This window comes from Callorhinus ursinus, unplaced genomic scaffold (assembly GCF_003265705.2).
Source record: "Callorhinus ursinus isolate GAN/ISIS: 27379988/994484 unplaced genomic scaffold, GSC_fseal_2.0 scaffold28, whole genome shotgun sequence".
NCBI lineage: Eukaryota > Metazoa > Chordata > Mammalia > Carnivora > Otariidae > Callorhinus > Callorhinus ursinus.
The window spans coordinates 17,629,211-17,650,559 of record NW_027397090.1 but is presented as its reverse complement, the minus strand read 5'-3'; the positions used below and the strand labels follow the sequence as shown (position 1 = coordinate 17,650,559).

The 21,349-nt window shown below is 42.1% G+C and overlaps 1 protein-coding gene and 1 long non-coding RNA gene across 17 annotated transcripts in view; one reads left to right on the top strand and one right to left on the bottom strand.

Annotated features, from left to right (window-relative positions):
* AUH (AU RNA binding methylglutaconyl-CoA hydratase) overlaps positions 1–1,466 on the bottom strand; it is a 384,072-nt gene extending 382,606 nt beyond the window's left edge. For 12 of the 13 annotated variants that reach the window (XM_073878194.1, XM_073878190.1, XM_073878192.1 and 9 more), the window contains exon 1: positions 1,165–1,466. In XM_073878194.1, coding sequence (XP_073734295.1) covers positions 1,165–1,420 — 256 coding nt within the window. In that variant the 5' untranslated portion in view covers positions 1,421–1,466. The remainder of the gene's footprint in view (positions 1–1,164) is intronic. The other variant, XM_025891649.2, reaches the window with a different exon arrangement.
* On the top strand, positions 865–20,994 carry LOC112838654 (uncharacterized). 4 transcript variants are annotated; one of them, XR_012374062.1, is made up of 5 exons: positions 1,638–2,004; positions 4,459–4,518; positions 16,434–16,577; positions 18,048–18,616; positions 19,041–20,994. It is a non-coding gene; the product is annotated as an uncharacterized lncRNA (long non-coding RNA). The 4 variants fall into 4 exon arrangements; XR_003212020.2 differs by lacking the exon at positions 1,638–2,004 and adding an exon at positions 865–988 and having other exon boundaries at positions 18,048–20,994; XR_012374063.1 differs by lacking the exon at positions 18,048–18,616.
* Positions 20,995–21,349: the final 355 nt, after the last annotated feature.

The window sequence follows — 21,349 nt, the reverse complement described above, 5'->3', positions numbered from 1 at the left end:
TATTGACATTCTCATCTAATCTTCACAGAAGCCCTGCAATGTTGGTATTATTTTTCTTATTATACACACACTGAAGTTGAGGCACAGAGGCAATTCGCCTAAGAACCCCCACTATTCCCAAATTCGATTGCCTGGTAAGGAATGCCTGGGAACCGATTTCATCTGGCCAAACCCTAACTCGACCCTCAGAATACCCCTCTCAAGTCCTCCAATCTCCCCAAATATACCTGATGGTAAGGTCTCCTGGGGGTATTACAGCCCTTCCCTCTCACCAAGCCTTCAAAGTTAGCAGAGCCTTTTTGCCAGCAGTATCTTTCTCACTGTTAGAAGATGCTTAAAGACAGCAATCGTGACTTAACTTCTTTCGCCCTTCTGCTTAACGGATGACAGGTGCTCAGTAACTACGCGTCCAAATTAAATGACCGGTCCTCTGGGAAACTGCTATTCTACCTTTCCCGACCCAAGTGGGCAAGTGAAAGGAACTGGGCTCCAACACTAACACCTCCGGTAGGCAGGTCCCGCCTCCACAGGCCGCCCCCTTTCCCCCGAGGTATTGTATTGCCAATGCATCTGTCTCCTCCACCGCAGGTAGCTCAAGGGCAAGATCCGTACCACCCACAAGGGTCCCCACAGCTTAGCGCGGTACCCGGAAGACAAAAACAAGCTCAAAAAATGGTTTCAGTGAACTGAAATTCAGTCCCCCAAACTAACTTTAACTTTCTAAAATAAACAAGAGGAGAAATTGTTGCGGCTGCACAGCTTGAAGTGTGAGATTCTTCAGAATGAAATGCATTCTCACTGCAGCTTCTGAAACTCCACCCACCCACCCCCCCAAACCCCGATATTTGAGTTGACAGAAAGCAATTCAGAACAAGCACAAAACCTGGAAGCAAATATCACACACCCGGTTTATTGACCTTGGCTCGTCTAGAGATGAGGACGTGAGCTGCGTTTCTGTCTTCGGCGCTGAGTGGGACCACTTTTACAGGTAAACTGCTCCAGAGTACACCTTTAGGCACCGAAAGGACTACGAGGGTGCAAGGCCGGGGTGGGGGAGGGGAGGGGTCTCGACCCGGGCCGCTCAGCGGACACTGACGTCAGCCCAGACACTTGACCTTGCGACCCCTTCCCAGGACCCGCGGCTGCCAGCGCCGCGCCCCTCACCTCGGTTCTCCTCCTCCAGGTACCGCACCCGCAGCTCGTCCTCCGTCTTCACTTCAGAGCTGTAGCCCCTCCGCGGGGCCGAGCCCCCGACCGCGGGAGCCCAGCCCCGGGCCCATATCGCCGGGGCGACCCGCGGGCCCATTAAGTAACCCGGCAGCCTCCACCCGGGGCCAAGCCGCACACAACAAGAGGCCACCAGGCGAGCGCGGCCGGCCTGCAAGGTGCCCAAGGTCCCAGGCACCGCCGCCGCCGCCATCTTGTCTGTTTACGGCGTGGGCCTGCGGCGGCTGCCCCACCCCCGCCGCGCGCACGCTACCGCGCGCACGCCGCCGGGCACGCCCACGCCCCGCCCCTGGAGCCTCCCTCTGGCACCGAGCCCCGCCCCAGACCCCGCCCCTCGCCGCCTCGCCCCGCCCAGGTGTTCCTGCGGCCCTTGCTGTGTGGCCCGTGCCCCGGCCTCCCCTGCCTGGCGTGCGGGTTAGAGGCTTGTCCCGCAGAGGCAGGAGGAAGTAGCTTTCCCAGGCTGTGGAATGGTTTAGGGGAATATGTTCTATAAGAACCCGGCGCTCTCCCTCGGATACGTACTGGGGTCCTATGTTAGCTGCAAGGGTGAGCTGACATGTTTGGCCTCAGGTTTGACTGGCTGGGTAGCAGCTCTGCGCGGGACTCCCGTTTATCCATGCATCTAAGAGCCACAGGTTTCAGTGACACGTGTCTGTGAACATGCGCAGTGCTTGCTGTGCGGAGTTCAGGAACGGGGTGAGAACAGCCATTGCAGCAGCGGACCTCAGCCCACCACCTCAAGCAGGTGCAGTGGCCTTCCCCGAGTCCAGAGTCCTGGTAAGGCACCCTCTTCTTGACAGCATGGGCTCAGCCAAACCATATGCTGAGGTGGCATTGAGAGCATATGGCTCTTCACTCAGCCACAAACGCAGAATATCAACTTAGTGGATAGGTGTTCATCAGTAGTTTGAAATGTCCTATCTAGTTTTTATCAAATCTCAGCCGACAAAAAGTGTGCTTAGGAATCCTGTTTGAAAAGTATGCTGCTTTGAGCATACTCCCACTGCCACGCAAATTTCTGCTATACATCCACCACATTTTTGGATCCTAAGCAAAACTTTCTTCAATATTATACCCTCAGCTCTGTCCAGAGTGGAAAGAAAAAGCCAGCTGGGTCCTGAGAGTGCGTCTGTTGTGGGAATGTTGTTGAGGGCACTTTTATTTGGTCTTCTGTAAAGAGCCACTTGTGAAATTTCTCTTGAAGTTTAGGACAAGGAAAAGCTTTGCTTCCCCTTTTCTGACACTCATGTTCACTTTGATGCTAGGAAACTCAAGAATTTTGGTCATAGCTCAACTGTTGCAATTATTGCAACTTATTATTGTTCACTTTTATTAGTTGCTAATTGTTTTGCTACCTTTCTGTTGGCTCATCAACAGATTATAAATTTAAATACAGGAGTTCCAGAACACCTGACACAGTGTTATTTAAAATAATATAACTTTATACAAACTTTCGGTTGTAAAATCGATAAACCGTAAGAAGTACAGCATAAGGAAGATAGTCAATACCTGGGTGGCTCAGTCGTTAAGCGTCTGCCTTCGGCTCAGGTCATGGTCCCAGGGTGTTGGGATCGAGCCCCACATCGGGCTCCCTGCTCTGAGGGAAGCCTGCTTCTCCCTCTCCCAGTCCCCCTGCTTGTGTTCCCTCTCTCACTGTGTCTCTCTCTATCAAATAAATAAAATCTTTAAAAAAAATAATGTAGAAACATTGTATAGCTGCAGATAGTAACTACACTTCTTGTGGTGAGCTTTCATGGTTCATGTAATTACCAAATAACTATGCTTTATACCTGAAACTAGTATAACATTTCCTAAAAGATAAAAATTTTTTGAATTGAGTGCTGTGACCCTTCATAAAATATTATTAAAGAAAGAAGCAAGTAGATAAGAAATACTGTTTGGTTGCTTTGAAGAGCTTTGTAACCCATCTTGTGCCACAATAATTGAATCCAGTTATAGTGATAATCTACAAGATTTTATTGTAGAGCCAGGAATGTTATACAACTCAATGGCCACAACCACATAGCATAGGGAATATAGTTAATGGTACTGTAATAGGGTTGTATGGTGACAGACAGTAGCTACCCTTGTGGTGGGCAGGGCATAAGGTATAGAGAAGGTGAATCATCATGTTGCACAGCTGAAACTAATGTAACAGTGTGTCAACTATAGAAAATTTTTAAATGAAATGGACATGATGTAAGTTTGAAAATACATTCAACTGTTTATGAAAATTTCCAAATTACCGATAGTACACGTTCTATACTAAGTTTTTAATAGGGTCAGAAGAGAGATGTTCAGAAATTTGTTCAGGAACCATCAAAAAAAAAAACAAAGAATGTCAGAAAAATACAAATTATTTGTAAAGTGCCAAAGTTTCATATTTTAACAAAATGAAAAAGGTAAGCAAAAAATAATACAACCTCAGAAAATACTTGTGATTGATTAGAAAAACTGCAGAAAAACAATCATAGATTGTTTGGTTATATTAGAAATCCGATTAAGAAGGACAGCCCATGGTTTTGGTGGGATGGAGCCTGATGGGAAAATGCAAGATATAGACACTAGCTCCTCCCTTAATAATTTTGCTTTACTGAGAGACAGTCATGAGGGTATCCCAGGCTGTGAAGTTGATTCTTAAAAGTTAATGCAGATAGCAAATATTGCCATGGCCATTACATGTCAGGTCAGACAGATGTGGCTTTGGATCCCAGCTTGATAATTGCTTCACTTTGAGACAGCCATGAGTTATATAAATACTCCATGCTTCCATTTCTCCATTTGCAAGGGAGCTAGTATGATATCTGTTTCACCACACGAATTCTTTGGCCTCAGTTTCTTCGTCTAGAAAATGGGAGGGATTGTGCCCATTGTGTAGGTTGATGAAATAAGCATATAAGGCACTTGGCACCAGGAAATGAGAACCAAATAGATAATATTAGCTACCACTTATCAGCTTCCTTCTTAAATCGTTTCAGACATTTAGATACGGTATTTTATTTAATGCCCAGACAACTTTGAAGTTGGTGTTATTATCCTCATTTTGCAGATGAGAGCACTGACATTGTTACTTGTCAAACCCTGCAGCTAGTACATCATGAAGCTGGAATTTGAACTTTGGTATAGCTGACTCCAGTCCCCATATTTGTAATCACTGTCATGCACAGCCTCTCCATAATGTTAAGGTGTCTCATAAAATTTAATTCCCTTTTGTTCCTTTCTAATTTTCAGTAGAAGATGTATACCAGGAGGAGAGTGTGAGCCAGGAACATCGAGTATGGGATGAGGAAGGTAGGGCTGATGTTTGGGGATATTCTATTACTATTACTACCATCTATCTATAAGGATTGGGACCTTTGCCTCCAGCCAGCTCTCAGCTAACACTCTTTTTGGTTTGCCACACCCCTGACATTTGTCTAATGCTTACTTCCATATAGTATTAAGCGTGTGCAATACAGGATGGCCAACCCTGAGCTGCTAGAACACAGGCAGCCTTGAATGGGAGAAGCCATCCCTCTGAGAACACGGTTCTGTTGCATAAAACATGCAGGAGAACATAGGTGTCCCGGGGAAAATAAAACGCTTGCCGGCACCTTACCAACCACAAGTGGAGAGACAAAGCTAATTTAGCAAATGCTGTGTGACGAATAAAGGAGAACTCTTGCCTGGACTTTTCTGAAAATGGGAGTATATTCTTAAAACTATCTTGCCTGAAACAATCGACGAGAAAGTAGTATATTAGCGTAAAGGCTGGGCCCCTGTATCTGAGACACCCATGAATGTGATGGGTTAGACGAGAGAGAATGTTAACAGTCCAGGCCTGTAAGATGGCTTAGCTATCTTCAACATGGGGCATCCCTCTCTGGGTCTAAAGTGGCTGCTCCCTACCACCAGCAGGACAGAGAAGGGGAGTACCCAGCTCTAGAATGGGCACCCGTCCCTTCTGCTTCCCTTGGGCCACACCAGGCAGCAAAGTGGGCCTAAAAATGTGTCCTTGTGCCAGGCAACATATACCCAGCTACGATTCTATTACTACATACAATGGTAGTAATTACAGATCGTCAGCACGATCTGCTGCAGACTCTTTTGATTTTTTACTTTTAACCCAAAAGTTTCATAAATCCTGAGAGAAAGATTCACAGCCCTAAATGTGACAGGTTTCACAAGAAACAACTGGAACTGCAAACCGAAGACGTTTGTCAACATGAGCTACTGGAAATAATTGCTATTATATCTTCAGAATTGAAGAGACAGTGTAAAAGATAAGCATAAGACATTGTGTACACAATCACAACCATGTTAAATCTGTGAGGATCTGCCAATACAGTGACACACAGATGCTTGTAATCTACATGTTCTACAATATAAAACTATGAGAAACTATTTCAAAATGATGTGTGCTCATAGATAATAAGAAAGTGATACAAAAATATATATATATTGTCTTCAATGTGAGATCTTTGTGTAATTTTAATCTAGAGCTCTTTAAGTATTACATAGGCATTTTGAGTATCTATTACTTTAAGGCACAAAAAATGGTCACAGTACATTTCAAGAAGGGTGCAAAGTTTTACTCAAGCTTTAGTCCCAAAATAAAAATCAAAACAACAGCCCCTTTCAATTTCTTTGGGTCTCTTTTTAATGCTTTTAAATAGTCTTTTTCAAGTGTTCTCTAAGTCCCCAGAGTGGATTTCCTCTCCGGAAACTCTCCCTTTCCCACCTAACCTGAACCCTCACCTCAGAGTGGGAGGAATTGAATGGCAAACCCAGAAAACCCCATGTCCAGAGTCTTGGAGGGTTCCAGTAAGCCTCACCCAAGGACATTGTCCCCTCAGAGAAGGTATGACAGGACACCCTCTGAAGAGGCCTCTTGACTGGATACTGCACTCCACCCCCTGCCAAGATTTTGTAGGTTCCATCTATAAGTACTGACCACGACCACATGTGCCTCTGAGCTCCCTCTACCTACAAGGCAAAAGATAAGTGTTGCACAAACAGAGAAACTGAGGCTTTAAATCACTGAGCGTTATATAGCTATACGTTGCAGAGCAAAGAATCAAACACTCGACTCTAGAATCTGAGTTATTACTTATTGCCTTGTATTGTCTGCTTTTCTCGGGTGATCATCAGGGCTCTGCCCTACCCATTGCCACTCCCACTCCCCGCTGTGGGGAACTTGACCACTCGCCTCTGTTATCCTCTCATTTGGAAACTTCACCTTCTGCATTAGATCCTCTGTGGTCATGATTTCCCTGATATTGCCTCTTCCTCCTGCCAACCACATAGTTGCCAATTGTGTATGCACTCATACACACAAACATACAGACACACATACTCTAGGCTCTGAAGATACATGCCACCATTGTCTAGGGGGGTGGGAGGGATGGGGACATTGGAGGATGTTGGGTAGAGGACATATAGCTTCATTTGGGGTGATGGAGAGGTCCTAAAATCGACTACTGATGTTTGCATACCTCTGAGAATATACTAAAAACCATTGAATTGTATATTTTAAATGGATGAATTGTATGGTATGTGGAATTATATTTCAATAAAAAGAGGAGGTGGATGAGGGCTTCTAGAGGATAAGGCTGGTTCTATATCTGAGACAGAGAAAACACAAGGCAAGTCCAGACTCTCTTGTGCCAGAACACAATGAGGTGCTGAAAGACTGGCAGAGGTGAGAAAGACACGGATTGAAGGAGATCTCTCTGGCCAAATCTGGGACAAGGGGGGCATCAATAGGAATAATGCCGGTAATGGATACCAACATTTAGAATTTTTTTTAAGTCAGTGAACAATTAAGTGAATGTCTGGCTGATGATGGGAGAATACAGATAAGCCAGCCAGGGGAGGTGCTGGGATTACTGGTGTGATAAGAGAATAGCATTGGAGATATCCAATGACATCAACTAAACATGAACTCATGTTTAGTTTAGTATGGATGCAGATGATTGCATATAGAAATATTTAGATATGTGCATATACATTGTTTAGTACATACACATATACATCCTTGCTCTCAGCTGAGATGATCCGGAAGCAATGGTAGCCCAGTAGCAATGAGCACACCTAGTGCCCAGATCTTGGTTTCTAAAACCATTCTTCAGTAAAAGTGCTCCTTGTAGAAACAGCTGATTTTAGGACTGGGACATTATAGAAAATATACGGGATGAGCCAGAAGGATGTTGTAGAATCAGAAAGTAAAAAGTGCTAAGAAACAAAACAAAACAAAGAAACCCACAATCATGGGAGTATGTCAAAGAGACTCAGACACCAAGTGAAACACCTCCCCATTGGCCAGATCTGGAACTAGTTGAACAAAAATAAAGTAGTATAAGATTATTACCCAAAGCAGAAAATAAGTATCCACAAATCCCACTGATATAAAATAAATGATTGAATAAATAAATGGGAGAGAAGAGACAAATCTCCCAAGTAGAATTCCAAATACCTTACATAGACACTGCCCTCAAGGAGGAAAAGCATAACCACTATTTAAGTGTGGGCTGCACACTTCCTCCCATTCTGCCCTTAAGCCCATCCAGTGAATTTTTTAAACTTCAGAGCTGGAGATTGGTGAGATTTCTTATTTGATCATTTCTTCTGAGCACATTTCCATTTAAAATTTTGAGCATACTTATAATAGCTGCTTATCTGCTAATTCAAACATCTGGGTCATCTTGAGGTCTGTCTCCATAGTTTATATTTTCTCTTGTGCAGAAGCTCTGCAAGTATGGTTTGCAGACTCCTGGCATTCCCCGACATGCTTTCAGGGGACCTGCAAGGTTAAGACTATTTTCATGATAATACTAAGGTGTTATTTGCCTGTTTCAATATGTTGACATTCGCAATGATGGCACAAAAGCAGTTGTCAATTAAACTCGCATGAATCAAGGCAGTAGCTGTACTGTACTACTGGACAGTTACTTAAGAATTTATTTGATAAAGCCAGATAAGTTCTTGGTTTCTTTCAATCTCAACCTTTGAGTGCACATCGTTTTAATATTCCATGCAACAAGCTGTGACTCATGCATAAGTCACTTTTGCTGCATAATGAAGCAGATAGAAAAAGCACTTTTGTGGTTGATTCAGCAGCACTAGCTGATTCTTTCATGAAACACCATTTCTATTTGAAAGAACAATAGGTAGTCACATTGGTTTCTCAGAATTTAGTATTTGCTAGGTATTTTCTTAAAAAAAAAAAAAGAACGATGTGAGTGTGCAACTTCAAAGAAAGTGACTATTTTTGGCCCACAGTGAAATTTGAAGTTTCAGGTGAAAATTGAAATTTTGAAAAACTTATCCACCACTATCTTGAGCATAAGAGTTTCTTGATATTTAAAGATTTGCCTGGTGAGATCAGTGATGATATTAGTGACTGATTTTTTTTTAAATATTAAACAATGAAGTGTGCCAACATTTGAAAGATCTACATAACTCAGTGAGTCCGTATTTTACAAATGGCCAAAGCTAATGTTGCACATTGTGCATGAATAAAAAATCCATTCAAAGTGCAATATAAAATAATGGATTTTAATATAATAGAATGTGAAACACAACAGACTATAATATAGTTTCAAATTTCACATTGCAACAAACCTTTAAGAAACTATCATTTGTCAAATTTTAGTTATGGAATATCCACAATCATCTGGAAAGGCTATTAAAATATTCCTATCTTTGAACTATGGGAGACCACATTATCTTCACACCTAAACAAAACCAAAATATTGCAATAGATTGAATGCAGAAGGAAATATGAGAATCTTGCTAACTTTCCATTAAACCAGACATCAAAGAGATTTGAAAAAATATACATAATGCCACTCTTCTCATTAATTGTTTCTGTTTGGGAAAATATAGTTTTTTTCATGAACATGGGTTATTCACATTAACATGTATGAGGTTTTTTTTTAATTAGTAAATATTTTTAGATTTTGTTTTAATTTCTATTAAGGTAAATATCAATAGATATAGTATGCATAACAAAATCCTGGTAGGATCCTCAGTAATTTTTTTTTAAATATTTTATTTATTTATTTGACAGAGAGAGAGAGAGAACAAGCAGGGGGAGTGGCAGGCAGAAGGAAAGGGAGAAGCAGGCTCCCTGCTAAGCAGGGAGCCTGATGCAGAGCTTGATCCCAAGACCATGGGATCATGACCTGAGCTGAAGGCAGATGCTTAACCAACTGAGCCACCCAGGTACCCCAATCCTCAGTAATTTTTGAATGTTAAAGGGGTCCTCAGTTCAAAAAGTTTGAGAGATAACTGCTTTTAATATGGGTCATATTTTTCTGTTTATTCATGTGTCTGATAATTTTGGATTATATTCTGGACATTGTGTGATCGATTATAGACTCTGGATTCTATTGTTCATCTAATAGTATTGATTATTTTGTTTTAGCAAGTAGTTAACTTATCTGAACACAAACTCTGCCTCTCTTACACTGGGCAGTAGCAGAGATCTCATTAGTTCTTTTAGCTTTAGTTAGCTGCATTGCTTGGAATCTGCCATGCTTATGCATCATTCAGGGACCAATCAGAGATTTGGGGAGCATTTACACACATAATTCAGGACACCTGCTCTGTAGCTCTGTCCTGAGATTTCTCCCTTTATTTTCCAGCTTGTGTGGTTACCCCAGAGTTTCTCCTCTGATATCTCAACCAGTATATCTGCAGGTTTTGGAGTTTTAGCCACCATGAATAGCAGAAACTGAGACTTGTCCTTAGGCAAAAAGCAGGAGACTCACCAGTATTGTACTTTTCTCCCAGGTGTCAACTCCCCTCCAGTTTCTTCCTGCTTTTTCCTCTGCAGTGCCTTCAGCTAGTTGATTTTAAATTTTGTCCATATGAGTTACTCCACCATTACCAGAACAGAGCTCCAAACAAAGGCAAAAATAATTCAGTTGTACTTTTGAGGAAAAAAAGTTTACTGTGTTTAATATCACAATGCCCAGGATCTTTTAGCAAGTTACTTAAAAAATAGAGTCGGGGGAAGGGAGACTTTTCCCATTCCTCTTGTGCATTTTTTTTACCGTTTACATTTTAACATCATTTTCATATATTATTTGAAAATTTTAAAAATGTAAAGGAAGAGAAGTTAAAAATATATTGCAGAACCTAAGGTCACTTTTTCAGGTAACAGCATGGCAAGAGCGTGACCTTGGGATTCAAACTACATAAATTTCAGTGAAAGTGATGCCTCTTATTAGCAGCATGAGCTTGAGTGATGGACTTTCATCTATAAGATGGAGAAAATAGCATTATTTGCTCTCTACAGTTGTTTGAGGATTAAGTGAGATAGTATATGTAAAGCACTTAGTACTGTAGAGCATATTAAAAACATCCTATAAATGTTAGATTTTATTACTATCATTTTTAAGAGACAGTTATTTTAGCACTGAGCAGTGATCTCCAAGACAATATACTTTGGGGTAGGATAAAAATATTAAGACTTATGCTTATGTTTTACCCCTTTCTATAACTGTTCTTTGTGCATGTTTATATGCACAGATGTGAAATTATATGCTTACCATTTTTTACCCTATTCTTGATGGTATGTGTGATTTTTTTTTTAAAAAATTGGAGACTATTGGCTCAGAGATTCAGTCAAAACCCAGAAGCATATTTATATTCTCACAGAAGAATTTTCATTCTCAAAATGAACCTTCTTTTATGCAGGCCACAAAATATTTTCAAATGATTAATTAATTATTTCAAGTTTGCCAACGTGTACTGGGGGATGGGAATATTCCCACTTTAGACTCTGCTCCAAAAAGCCGGTGTGCTACATTTATCTGCAACCCCAAGCAGTCAATGAAAGTTCCTTTGTCAAGCCCCCATATCAAGAGCAGTGTGTTGCCTTGGATACTTAGTTTATATTAAGCAACTGAATTTATAAATAATTCAGGAAATGAGACAGACCTTGTTTTAATCAGCAGCATTCCTATAGATGCGTCCAATAGCAAAACTATGTATGTCATCTCATCTAAAGTCACTTGATAGTTACACATCTCCAAATTAGAAAATTGGGGCTTGGGAAACGTGGAAGAAAGAACTCTTGACTTTTAATCCCCATTAATCAGCAATGGTGCAGACCATCTGTGTTTCCCCACACATTTGTCGTGTGTTGTGTTTGTGAGCAGCTACCACTCAGGAGGTTGATCCAGAGGACGTGCCACGGTGGAGCCTCTGCCTTTTCTCTAAAAACAGGTAGTGGTTCAGGAGGAAAGAGAGACAGTGTGAAAATTTTGCTGGAAATAGTAATCACATTGAAAGAAAAGGAGAAAGCCCAAGAATGACATACTTATGAAATGGATTAATTTTTAAACAACTGAGATGTCTCCTTCAAGTGTGAGAGGTTTTGGGATGCAGAGCCCAAGGGAGGGACGGCGCAGTCTGGAAGCTCTTTTGATTGATGTCAGCTTCGAGACAGTCTATCATTACCCAGCAAATGCCCTGGAATCTTCTGGCCTTTAGAGCCAAAAGTCATGTTCAGCCCCAAAGAGAAAGCCAACTTTATTTCCCATTAAATGTGAGCCTCAGAACTTGTATTTTTCACAGGCACATCCCTGTAATGCTGCTGGTACATAGGTTAACTAGGGAAAATGTAATCCAGAGCCAAATGTCAAGTTTTGCTGTTTGGGGTTGAACACTCTTCTTTTTCAAGTCCATGGGCCAGGACTGATATCTAAATTCTGTTGAAGAATGTCTGTGGCTCTTATGTATATTCTCAGGATCAACACCTGACTCCTGCTAGATTGTAAGATCCTGGAGAACAGCCCCTTGTACATCATACTCACCATAACATCCCAGGGACCTCTATAATGCCTGAGACAAATCGGATGCTTGAAAATATTTGTTCTTGGGGCACATGGGTGGCTCAGTCGGTTAAGCATCTGACTTCAGCTCAAGTCATGATCTCAGGGTCCTAGGATTGAGCCCCACGTCTGGCTCCCCACTCAACAAGAAGTCTGCTTCTCCCTCTGCCCGTCCCCCCCCCCCCCCCACCAAACTGGTGCTCTCTCTGTCTCTGTCTCTCAAATAAATAAATCTTAAAAAAAGAAAAAAGAAAAAAAATATTTGTTGTTCTTGTTGAACAAATGAAAATAAGGTCTGTGGCTTTCCATGAAGTCAGAACTAGGACTAGAAACCCCCAAAATTACTTCTAAATTTTAGACGTATCTCTAGACCCAACATGTGGCTTTTAAACTAGAATTGTAAAGTAGGCAGTGTCAATCTGGTATTTTTGTACTAATTCTCACAGAGTAAATAATTAAATTGTTATTTCTTTAATTATAACATGTTTTAAACACTTCATTCTTCAGTGGGGTCCATGAATTAAACGACAATATTTAAAGATATTTTTAGATGTTAAAATATCTACACATTTTAAGCTATTTTTTAGTTAAAGGATTATTTTAACTTTGTGCTTTAAGTATCACAGATTGTTGTACTTATGTCTGACAAAGTTAAATTCTGTGATCAATATATTCTTCAGCAAGCAAGGCAGTGTTGATTTAATAATGTGAACTTTCATAATAAAATTGAGTTGCCCGGAAAGTTCTGCTAGAACTCTGTTGCTAGAAAATGCAACAACAAATTATCTTGACATTATGTGTGCAAACAGAACACCGGGCTCTTGTGCCCAGGTGCAGATGGGCCCTGGGCCCCCCGTTTGGGAGCTCCAACAGCTTACAACACCACTTATATACATCATCAATATTAAGAATGGTTTTCCACTCTCAACTATTGGGTGACATTGCAAAATTAATGGGCAATTCACACCTTATGCCAGTGGTTCTCAGTCCCTAGCTGAACAATAGAATTACCTAGGAAGCTTAACTAATAATAATAATAATAATAATAATAATAATAATACACATATCTATGGAGTCATCTCTTCCTAAATAGAGTACTGGAAATCCTAATTTTGTCCCTTGGGAAGTCTGTTTGGTATCTGGTGCCATTTTTTATTGAGGTTGTTTTTCTTCCCACTTCTAGAAAACCCAATTTCTGATGTGTAGTTTATGAAACCATCTGTAAGTGATAAGACTGAATAGCTCTGAGTTGTCCATGGTATTTAATTAGAATGTTGAAGAGTGGAATCCCCTATTTGGGGGGAACTTAGGATCAGCAAGGATATTGACAAGTGCCCAGAGCCTTTGGTTTCTTTTGTTAAGTATGTATTATAGTTGCCAGCAAATTACAAGGGTTTCGTATCTAAGAATAAACATCAGCTCTTGAACAGTTTTGCCTCAATCATTATGCACAAACCCATGTATGTTCTGCTCAACCTGAAAAGCAAACAGTTATTGAAACGCTCATATTGATGACATTTTAACACCACATAATTAATCACTTTCTCTTTTTTGATCTGCCAGTTTTGTTTTCATTGTGGACCTAGATCAGGGAAGGGAAATATCAAAAGAGAGTTGTCAAACATTTAAGCACATCAAGATATGAACATATGTCCTAGTTTTCTAAAGAAAAGAAATAATTAAAGCCAGAAAAGCAAGGTTTAAATTAAGCATACTGGTAAGTAAACATAGCTTTTTAGAAATTAGGAACTTTTGTTTAAAATGATTCAAGAGGGGCGCCTGGGTGGCTCAGTCAGTTAAGTGTCTGCCTTCGGCTCAGGTCAGGATCTCAGGGTCCTGGGATCGAGTCCCGCATCAGGTTCCCTGCTCAGCAGGGAGTCTGCTTCTCCCTCTGTCCCTCCCCACCCTCGTGTTCTCTCTCTCAAATAAATAAAATCTTTAAAAATAAATAAATAAATTAATTAATTAATTAAAATGATTCAAAACATCAGTGCAAAGCTACAAACAGTGAATAGTCTCCCAAAGTTCTACTCTTCAGGAGATAAGAGTTAACTATATAGTTCTGTCCTCCACAGAGACAAAGAACTTTTTTGTTGTTTCCTGGGTTTTTTAGATAACACTATATTCAAAGATCAAAATAATATTTTTCTGAACGATTCATTCTCCTCTTTATCATTCATAAGCTTTTTCAGTTAAACACGTTTTACATGCATGTTTATTTATTTAAATACACACACATGCATGTATGTAGTTGGATGAAAACTTAAAGTCTTAATTGCAGCCTTTTAAAACAAGTTAACCGTATCAATGTAGTGTAACAGGCAAAATATATGCCACATACATTTATTGTCTTAATTGGAACTTCACAGAAAGCAAGTATGTATTAATAGAGTGATGGATCATTTTTATAATCTGTATTTATGCACTTTAATCCCCAAAGATTTCAGGTGACAATGTTATTCATGAACTTAATTTAATATTAGTCCCAGGTGTTAAAATCAAAAGATCTCAAAAATTACATCTGATGTGTAATATAATCATCAATTTTCAAAACAAAGGATGATGTTTAAAAATCACGTGCAGATAGCAAAAGTGAAATAACCAAGTTAAAATGATATGCACTATTTTTTGGAGTTTACAAAAACCAATTCTTTTATAAAATGGCAGTTATTCTTTAGTTAAATACACGTTTATATTTTCATGCCCTAAAATATTTTGTGTAAAGAATAATTTATCTGACCCATAAAACCAACAGAGGAAATTAGAAGGTTTAAAGTAATGAGGTTAGAGAGAAGATACACAGCTACTTTTTAACTCAGGATTGCCAAACTAATACAATTTGCCCAAGGATTCGTGTAAGACAGCTATATCACTCCTGCCATTTTTAATACAATTTATACACCTCTGCACTTACCAACAGAATTTTTGAGCTTGTTTAACTTACACCTAATAGTATTAACTTCTTTTTTTTTTTAAGATTTTATTTATTTATTTGTCAGAGAGAGAGAGAATAAGCAGGGGGGAGTGGCAGGCGGAGGGAGAAGCAGACTCTCCGCTGAGCAGGGAGCCCAATGCGGGACTCGATCCCAGGACCCTGGGATCAAGACCTGAGCTGAAGGCAGACACTTAACTGAGCCACCCAGGCATCCCTGTATTCACTTTTTAAAGTATTTTTTCTGCCTTTTGGTCAATCCAGGTATGCAGAGGCTTAGTTATTGTTACAGATTTCCTCTTGGCCACTTCTGTGAGAGAGGGGCTTATCTTGAAACACCAGCATCCTTAAAACCTCAAAAGTTTATTTTGTTGTGCACCCTGTTTTTTTTGTTTTTAGAGCTCTGACCTATTTTTTTTAATTTATTTTTTAAGCTCTTTAAAATTTTTTATTTACAAATGAAGTATAGTTGACATACAATATTATATTAGCTTCAGGTGTACAACATAGAGATTGGACAGGTCTATCCATTACTCAGTGCTCACCAAGGTAAGTACAGTCACCATCTGTCACCATACAAGGTCATTATAGTATTATTGACTATATTCCCTATACTGTACTTTTCATCCCCATGACTTATTTATTTTATCACTGGAAGTTTTTTCTTAATCTCCTTTATTTTGCCTATACCCCTACCTCCTACCCCTCTGGGAACCACCACTTTGTATTTATGGGTCTCTTTTTGCTTTGCTTATTTTGATTTTCAGATTCCACATGTAAGTGAAATCATATGGTATTTGTCTTTCTCTGTCTGACTTATTTCACTTAGCATAATACTTTCTAGGTCCAGCCATGTTGTCACAAATGTCAAGATCTCGTTGTTTTCTATGGCTGAGTAATACTCTGGTTGTGTGTGTGTGTGTGTGTGTGTGTGTGTGTGTGTGTGTGTGTACACACATGCCCCCTCTTCTTTATCCATCCATCTATCGATGGACATTTGGTTGTATACGCATGTGTGTGTGTGAGTGTGAGAGAGAGAGTATGTGAAATTGGTGTCTATGCAGATTCAGACTGGGACAGATTTTTAGCCCCAAAGCCTACTTGCCAGCATGAAACAGAGATAAGAAAGCATGGTTATCAGAAACAGCAACTTCTAGCTAAAAGGATGGATGGCAGGAGAGAGTGAAGGGCTTGCGTAGCTCGCTCATAGGACGATCTGCTCTCGTTGGGTCCTCACTCTAGGCTGTTGTAAATAATGTTGCAACAAGCATAAGGATGCATGTATCTTTTGAATTAATGTTTTCATTTTCTTTGAGTAGTAGTAGAATTACTGGATCATATGGTAATTCTATTTTTAATTTTTTTAAGGAACCTCCATACTGTTTTCTACAGTGTTTGCACTGGTTTACGTTCCCACCTATTTTTAATTGGCGCTTCATAACTCTCTCTAGGCCAAAGGAGTCAAAGAAACTTCGAGCACTTCCCATGTGGAGGGATGGAGAAGTGGAAGCCTTCTCCCCTCGCACAAGCCCTGTTGGTGCCGTCACTGGGGAGAGGCGTGTGGACAGTGGCAGGAGGGACGGCCACTGCGAACTGTGAGTTTGTACCCATGATAGTGAGATGGTGTTCCGTTGTTCTGTGTGATAGCTGCCTGTGCCCGTCCACCATCTCTGGCTTGCTTTATCTCATGATTCCGTTTCTCCCTTGATGGATGGAAGGTTCGCTCCCTTGGATGGCTGTTAAAATGGCTTTCTTGGTCAGGGAATGTGTCTTTGTTCAGCCCTCATTTTCAAAGAATTTTTTCCTTGGTGTTCTAAGGTTTCAGGAGCACAATTTGCTATCTTCTGTGAGATAGTGTGTCTTGTCCAACTGGTGTATTTCTTTCCTTTCTGAGCTATTTCACCCATTGCCTCCTGTGTTATGGCTCCGGATATTTCCTTTAAGGTGTGCGTGGAGCCACATCCCACCCATCCCTTGGAAATGTTGTGACTTTTAGATGTACTGCTCTACCCTATTGCCAACAACATCTCAGTGTATAGTCTGTCAATTTGCACACCAAGTATTAGACAACTTGGTATTGTTTAGGACTCAGTGCAAAATACAGTTATGCATTGTTGCAATGATAGCTTGTAATTGAGCCAACTTGGTCATCTCCCCAACCTTGGTTGACTGTGATCTTGCAGCAGCGGGTGAAGAATGGAGGCCTTCCAGGCAACCCAGGTATCAGCACAGCACCAGGCCAGGGAGGCCCGAGGCCCAGGGGCTTCCCCTCAAGTTTGTCAATGCCAGCAAGCCCCCTGGCTGGGAGGTGGTAACCTCACACAGGAATGGTGAGTCACACGTTCTGGTTCAGGCCACACTGCGCTGTACCTCTTCACTATATAGGAGTCGAGAGCCGGGGTCCCCCCAAGTCTGGCCAGGGGTACGTGTGGCCCACTGCACTAGGGGTTGTCATTGTTTCTCACTGTTTTCCACTTAGTGTCTCAGTTTGTTGTTATGCCCAACATACTGTCCGAGGACCCGTGCGTGCATGAGTGTGTGTGAGTGTGAGAGAGAGTATGTGAAATTGGTGTCTATGCGGATTCAGACTGGGACAGATTTTTAGCCCGAAAGCCTACTTGCCAACATGAAACAGAGATAAGAAAGCATGGTTATCAGAAACAGCGACTTCTAGCTAAAGGGATGGACAGCAGGAGAGAGTGAAGGGCTTGCGTAGCTCACTCACAGGACGATCTGCTGTCGTTGGGTCCTCACTCTAGGCTCCTGGGTGTTCCCACGACCTCACGGAGGGGTGGCTGGAGGTGAGAATACACATTCGCTCTGTGTGGTCTTCCTGTGAGAGAGCCATTGTTTCCGTGTTTCCCCCATAACATCTGGTCTTAAACCCCCTCCTCTGATGACGTCCGGTGACTCTTGTTCCTGTTCAGCTGTTCAGATTTTTTCCCCTCTTTAGTACTTTTTTTCCCACTTTTTCCCCACTTTTCGTACTTTTTCTTCCAGGTTTGCAATAAGTGACAGAGTTTTGTTTTTTTTTGTTTGTTTTGATGATCAATGAATCCCCGAAGTTTCCCAAGAAAGAGGAAAAAAAAGAATAAGAAGGAAGCACAACACACCTATTAGGATGGTTAAAGTGAAGAACCCCAACAGCACCAAGGGCTGGCAAGGATGTGCAGCAAGCGGAACCTGGGGATGGCTCAGCAGTGTCCCCCAGAATTCAAAGGATACTTACTAGATGGCCCTGCAGTCCCACTCCTGGGATCTTACCCTCGAGAAATAAAACGTCCTTTTCACGCAGAATCTTGTACAAGCTCTACCCGTAATCGTCAAAAACTGGACACAACCCAAATGTCCTCTGGCGCGTGAGAGAATGGACAGACGGTGGGACCGCCGCAGCACTGGATTCTGCTCGGCGACAAGGAGAGACATGGGACTGACACCCTCAGCACATGGGGTCCGTCTTGGGGCCCTGGCTCAGGGCATCAAGTGTGGGGTGATTCCATTTGCAAGACATTCTTGGAAAGACAAACCTACAGTGACGGAGTGGCCGGGGGCAGAGTCTTCTTTCCCCCACTGTTAACTCATTATGTTTCCCAAGACTTGATCCAGTTCTTTACTCCTTAAAGTCTGACCTTTTGTAAGTTCCTCGTTTTGTGACAGGCGACAGGGCCATGGGCAGTATCTTTGGGTTTGCGAATCACACTCTGTGCCGTGGACCATAGTGGTCCTCTCTGCCCCCAGGCGGAGTGGGGAGCTGGGGTGCCCGAGCAGAGCACCCTCTGGGGTCAGCTCCCAGAGAGGCAGGCGCTGCTCAGCTGGACATCTGCCACACATCTATGCCCGCACTCCTCACAGCTTACCAACCCCGAGGACATCGCCTTTGGCTTTGGGTTTTCTGGGGGTTTATTTCCCTATAAATTTGATCAGGCCTCCATTGAGTTTTGACCTGGATTTATTTCCTAACCCCCTGCTTTAATGCCTTTTTTATGCTAGACTAGTCAGTTTTTTCACAGTCTCCTAGGTTGATGGTCTTCCTCTTAAATATTGCTTTAATTTCACAGAGCATTTCTGCAGTGTGACCTGGTTCTTCCTGCGCACCCAGCTGGGATTCATCCCATCTTCATCGCCAACTGGACACCAGCAGCCAAGCGATCCCAGACGCCCCAGTGCAGACGGTCTCATTGGCCAAATTAAGCTGCTCCATGCACTTTGATTGTGAAGTCAGTTAAAAGACACGGCAAGGAGCAAAGGGAAAGAAGTAGGGTTCATTAATGGGCTCAGGGAAGGGTGCACGCAGGGCGGTGGGATTCACTCCCTGAATCCCGGTGGCACTGTGTTAATGTCAGGTGTGTGTCTGTCTTTCTCTGCCACACGAAGCGTCCCAGCCCTGTCTCCTCCCAGCAAGGAGACCCCATCAGAGGAGGGGCCTGCAGCCAGACATCCCTGTCCCAGGCACTACACGAGCCTGCAAAGTTGCCCAGGGTTCTCTTTGTGTTTCCCAGACTGCCCACACCGAGGACCACAAAGGGTGGTTGAAGGGAAAACCTCATGAATATTTAGAGTCACAAATTGCAGGTACCCTTTCACCTTTTCGTTCCCTCTCTGCTTATGAACCTCTCTCTACTGGATGTATCCAGGGATGCTGCCAACGGCTTTCATTCTACATACTGACACTTACTCAACTTACATCTTTCCCTTTTCTTGTTTTCTCATCTTCGACAGCAGCACTGCATAGTAACAAACGAGACCAAAAATGCACATTACGTTATGCTCCCCCCATCACAACGTGCCGAGAAAAGGGGTAGGGGGTGGGAGAGTCAACATACATGTTTGTGTTATCAAGGGGTCTCCTCTCTTACTCTGATCACTGTTAGGGCTCTTAGCAAATGTGGTTTTCCTTCTGCATCCAAATGGGCTCGCTAGTACGAGGCTCCAGAACCAGAGCCTCTTCCTCAGTCACTGACAAAACTGAACAGCCCCTCAAGCTGTTAGAACTGTTGGCCTCCCCATCTGTGGGGGACCTGGTCCCCTAAAACCCCAGGCATGGAGGAGCAGAGAAAGCCCATTTCTCCAGACGGGTACAACCCAAAGAGAGAAAACAAGAAAGGAAGGGGCTAAGCCACAGACCCCCTCTACCCAAATGACCAATCAAAATCTTTTTACTATAAAGTGAGGATTCAGGGGTGCCTAGGTGGCTCAGTTCATCAAGCATCTGCCTTCGGCTCAGGTCACGATCTCAGGGTCCTGGGATCAAGCTCTGCATCCGGCTCCCTGCTCAGCAGGGAATCTGCTTCTCCCTCTCTCTCTGCTCCTCCCCCTCCTTGTGCTCTCTCTCTCTCTCTGTCAGATAAATAAATAAATAAATCTTTAAAAAAAAATAAAGTGAAGATCCAGAACACTACAAAAAACAAACAAACAAACAAGTATGTGGCCTAATGATTTATTGTAAGGTATATACTTGAAACCACTACCCAAGTCAAGAAACAGAGCTTTGCCATCCAGCCTAGAAGTGGCTTCCGTGTGTCCCCTCCTCCTGCAAATAACTGTTGCAGTAACAGAACCACCATCCTGACTTTGATGCTGACCAGTCCGATGAGCCCTTTGTCCTCCCTGGGACAAGGAAAGAGTGGAAGGGGCCCAGAATGTCACTCCAGCAAGCTCCCTCCATGTAGAAACCAGAGGAGTGACGTTAGGAGGTGTCAGCTTCCAATTTCTGGTCACCATGGAGTCTTATCAAAGCGCATTATTCCCGTGTCATACCTTTTTGATTGCTATTTCTGTTTAAATATTGCATGTATTGCCTTAAAATAGTACTAAGATCCTTATTTTTGACACTTAAAATAGCTCCAGCTTTCTTCTTAAGAGTAAGAACTGTAAACAGCCTTATCCCTATAAATGCACACATACCATATACTTTTGGCCCCGTGCCTCTCCGAGGTGTTTCATATGTACTTAGTTCTTGTATGGACTATTATGTGGCTGATACTTTGAGATGGGAAAATAAAATTTATTTGCTTTCACCCTCAAAGTGACCATCTTCTTAAAAATTTGTTCCTCGACCATGTATCTACACAAGAAACAAAGTGAATATGATCAAGAAAGAAATTTGAGTTCCAAGAAAAAGCAAATAGACTTAATATCAGCTGCACATAATACATATATATGTTTATATCTATTTAAAAAGTAATTGGATAGGTGCCTAAATTGCTTAATCATTACCGTTTAGAAATGGAAAGCAACTTAGAGGCTCCTTTCATTTTACGGGAAAGGAAACCGAAATCCAAAGAACCTGATTCTTGTCAATCAGAAATAGTACTAGGTCTAGGGGCGCCTGGGTGGCTCAGTCGGTTGAGCATCTGCTTCGGCTCAG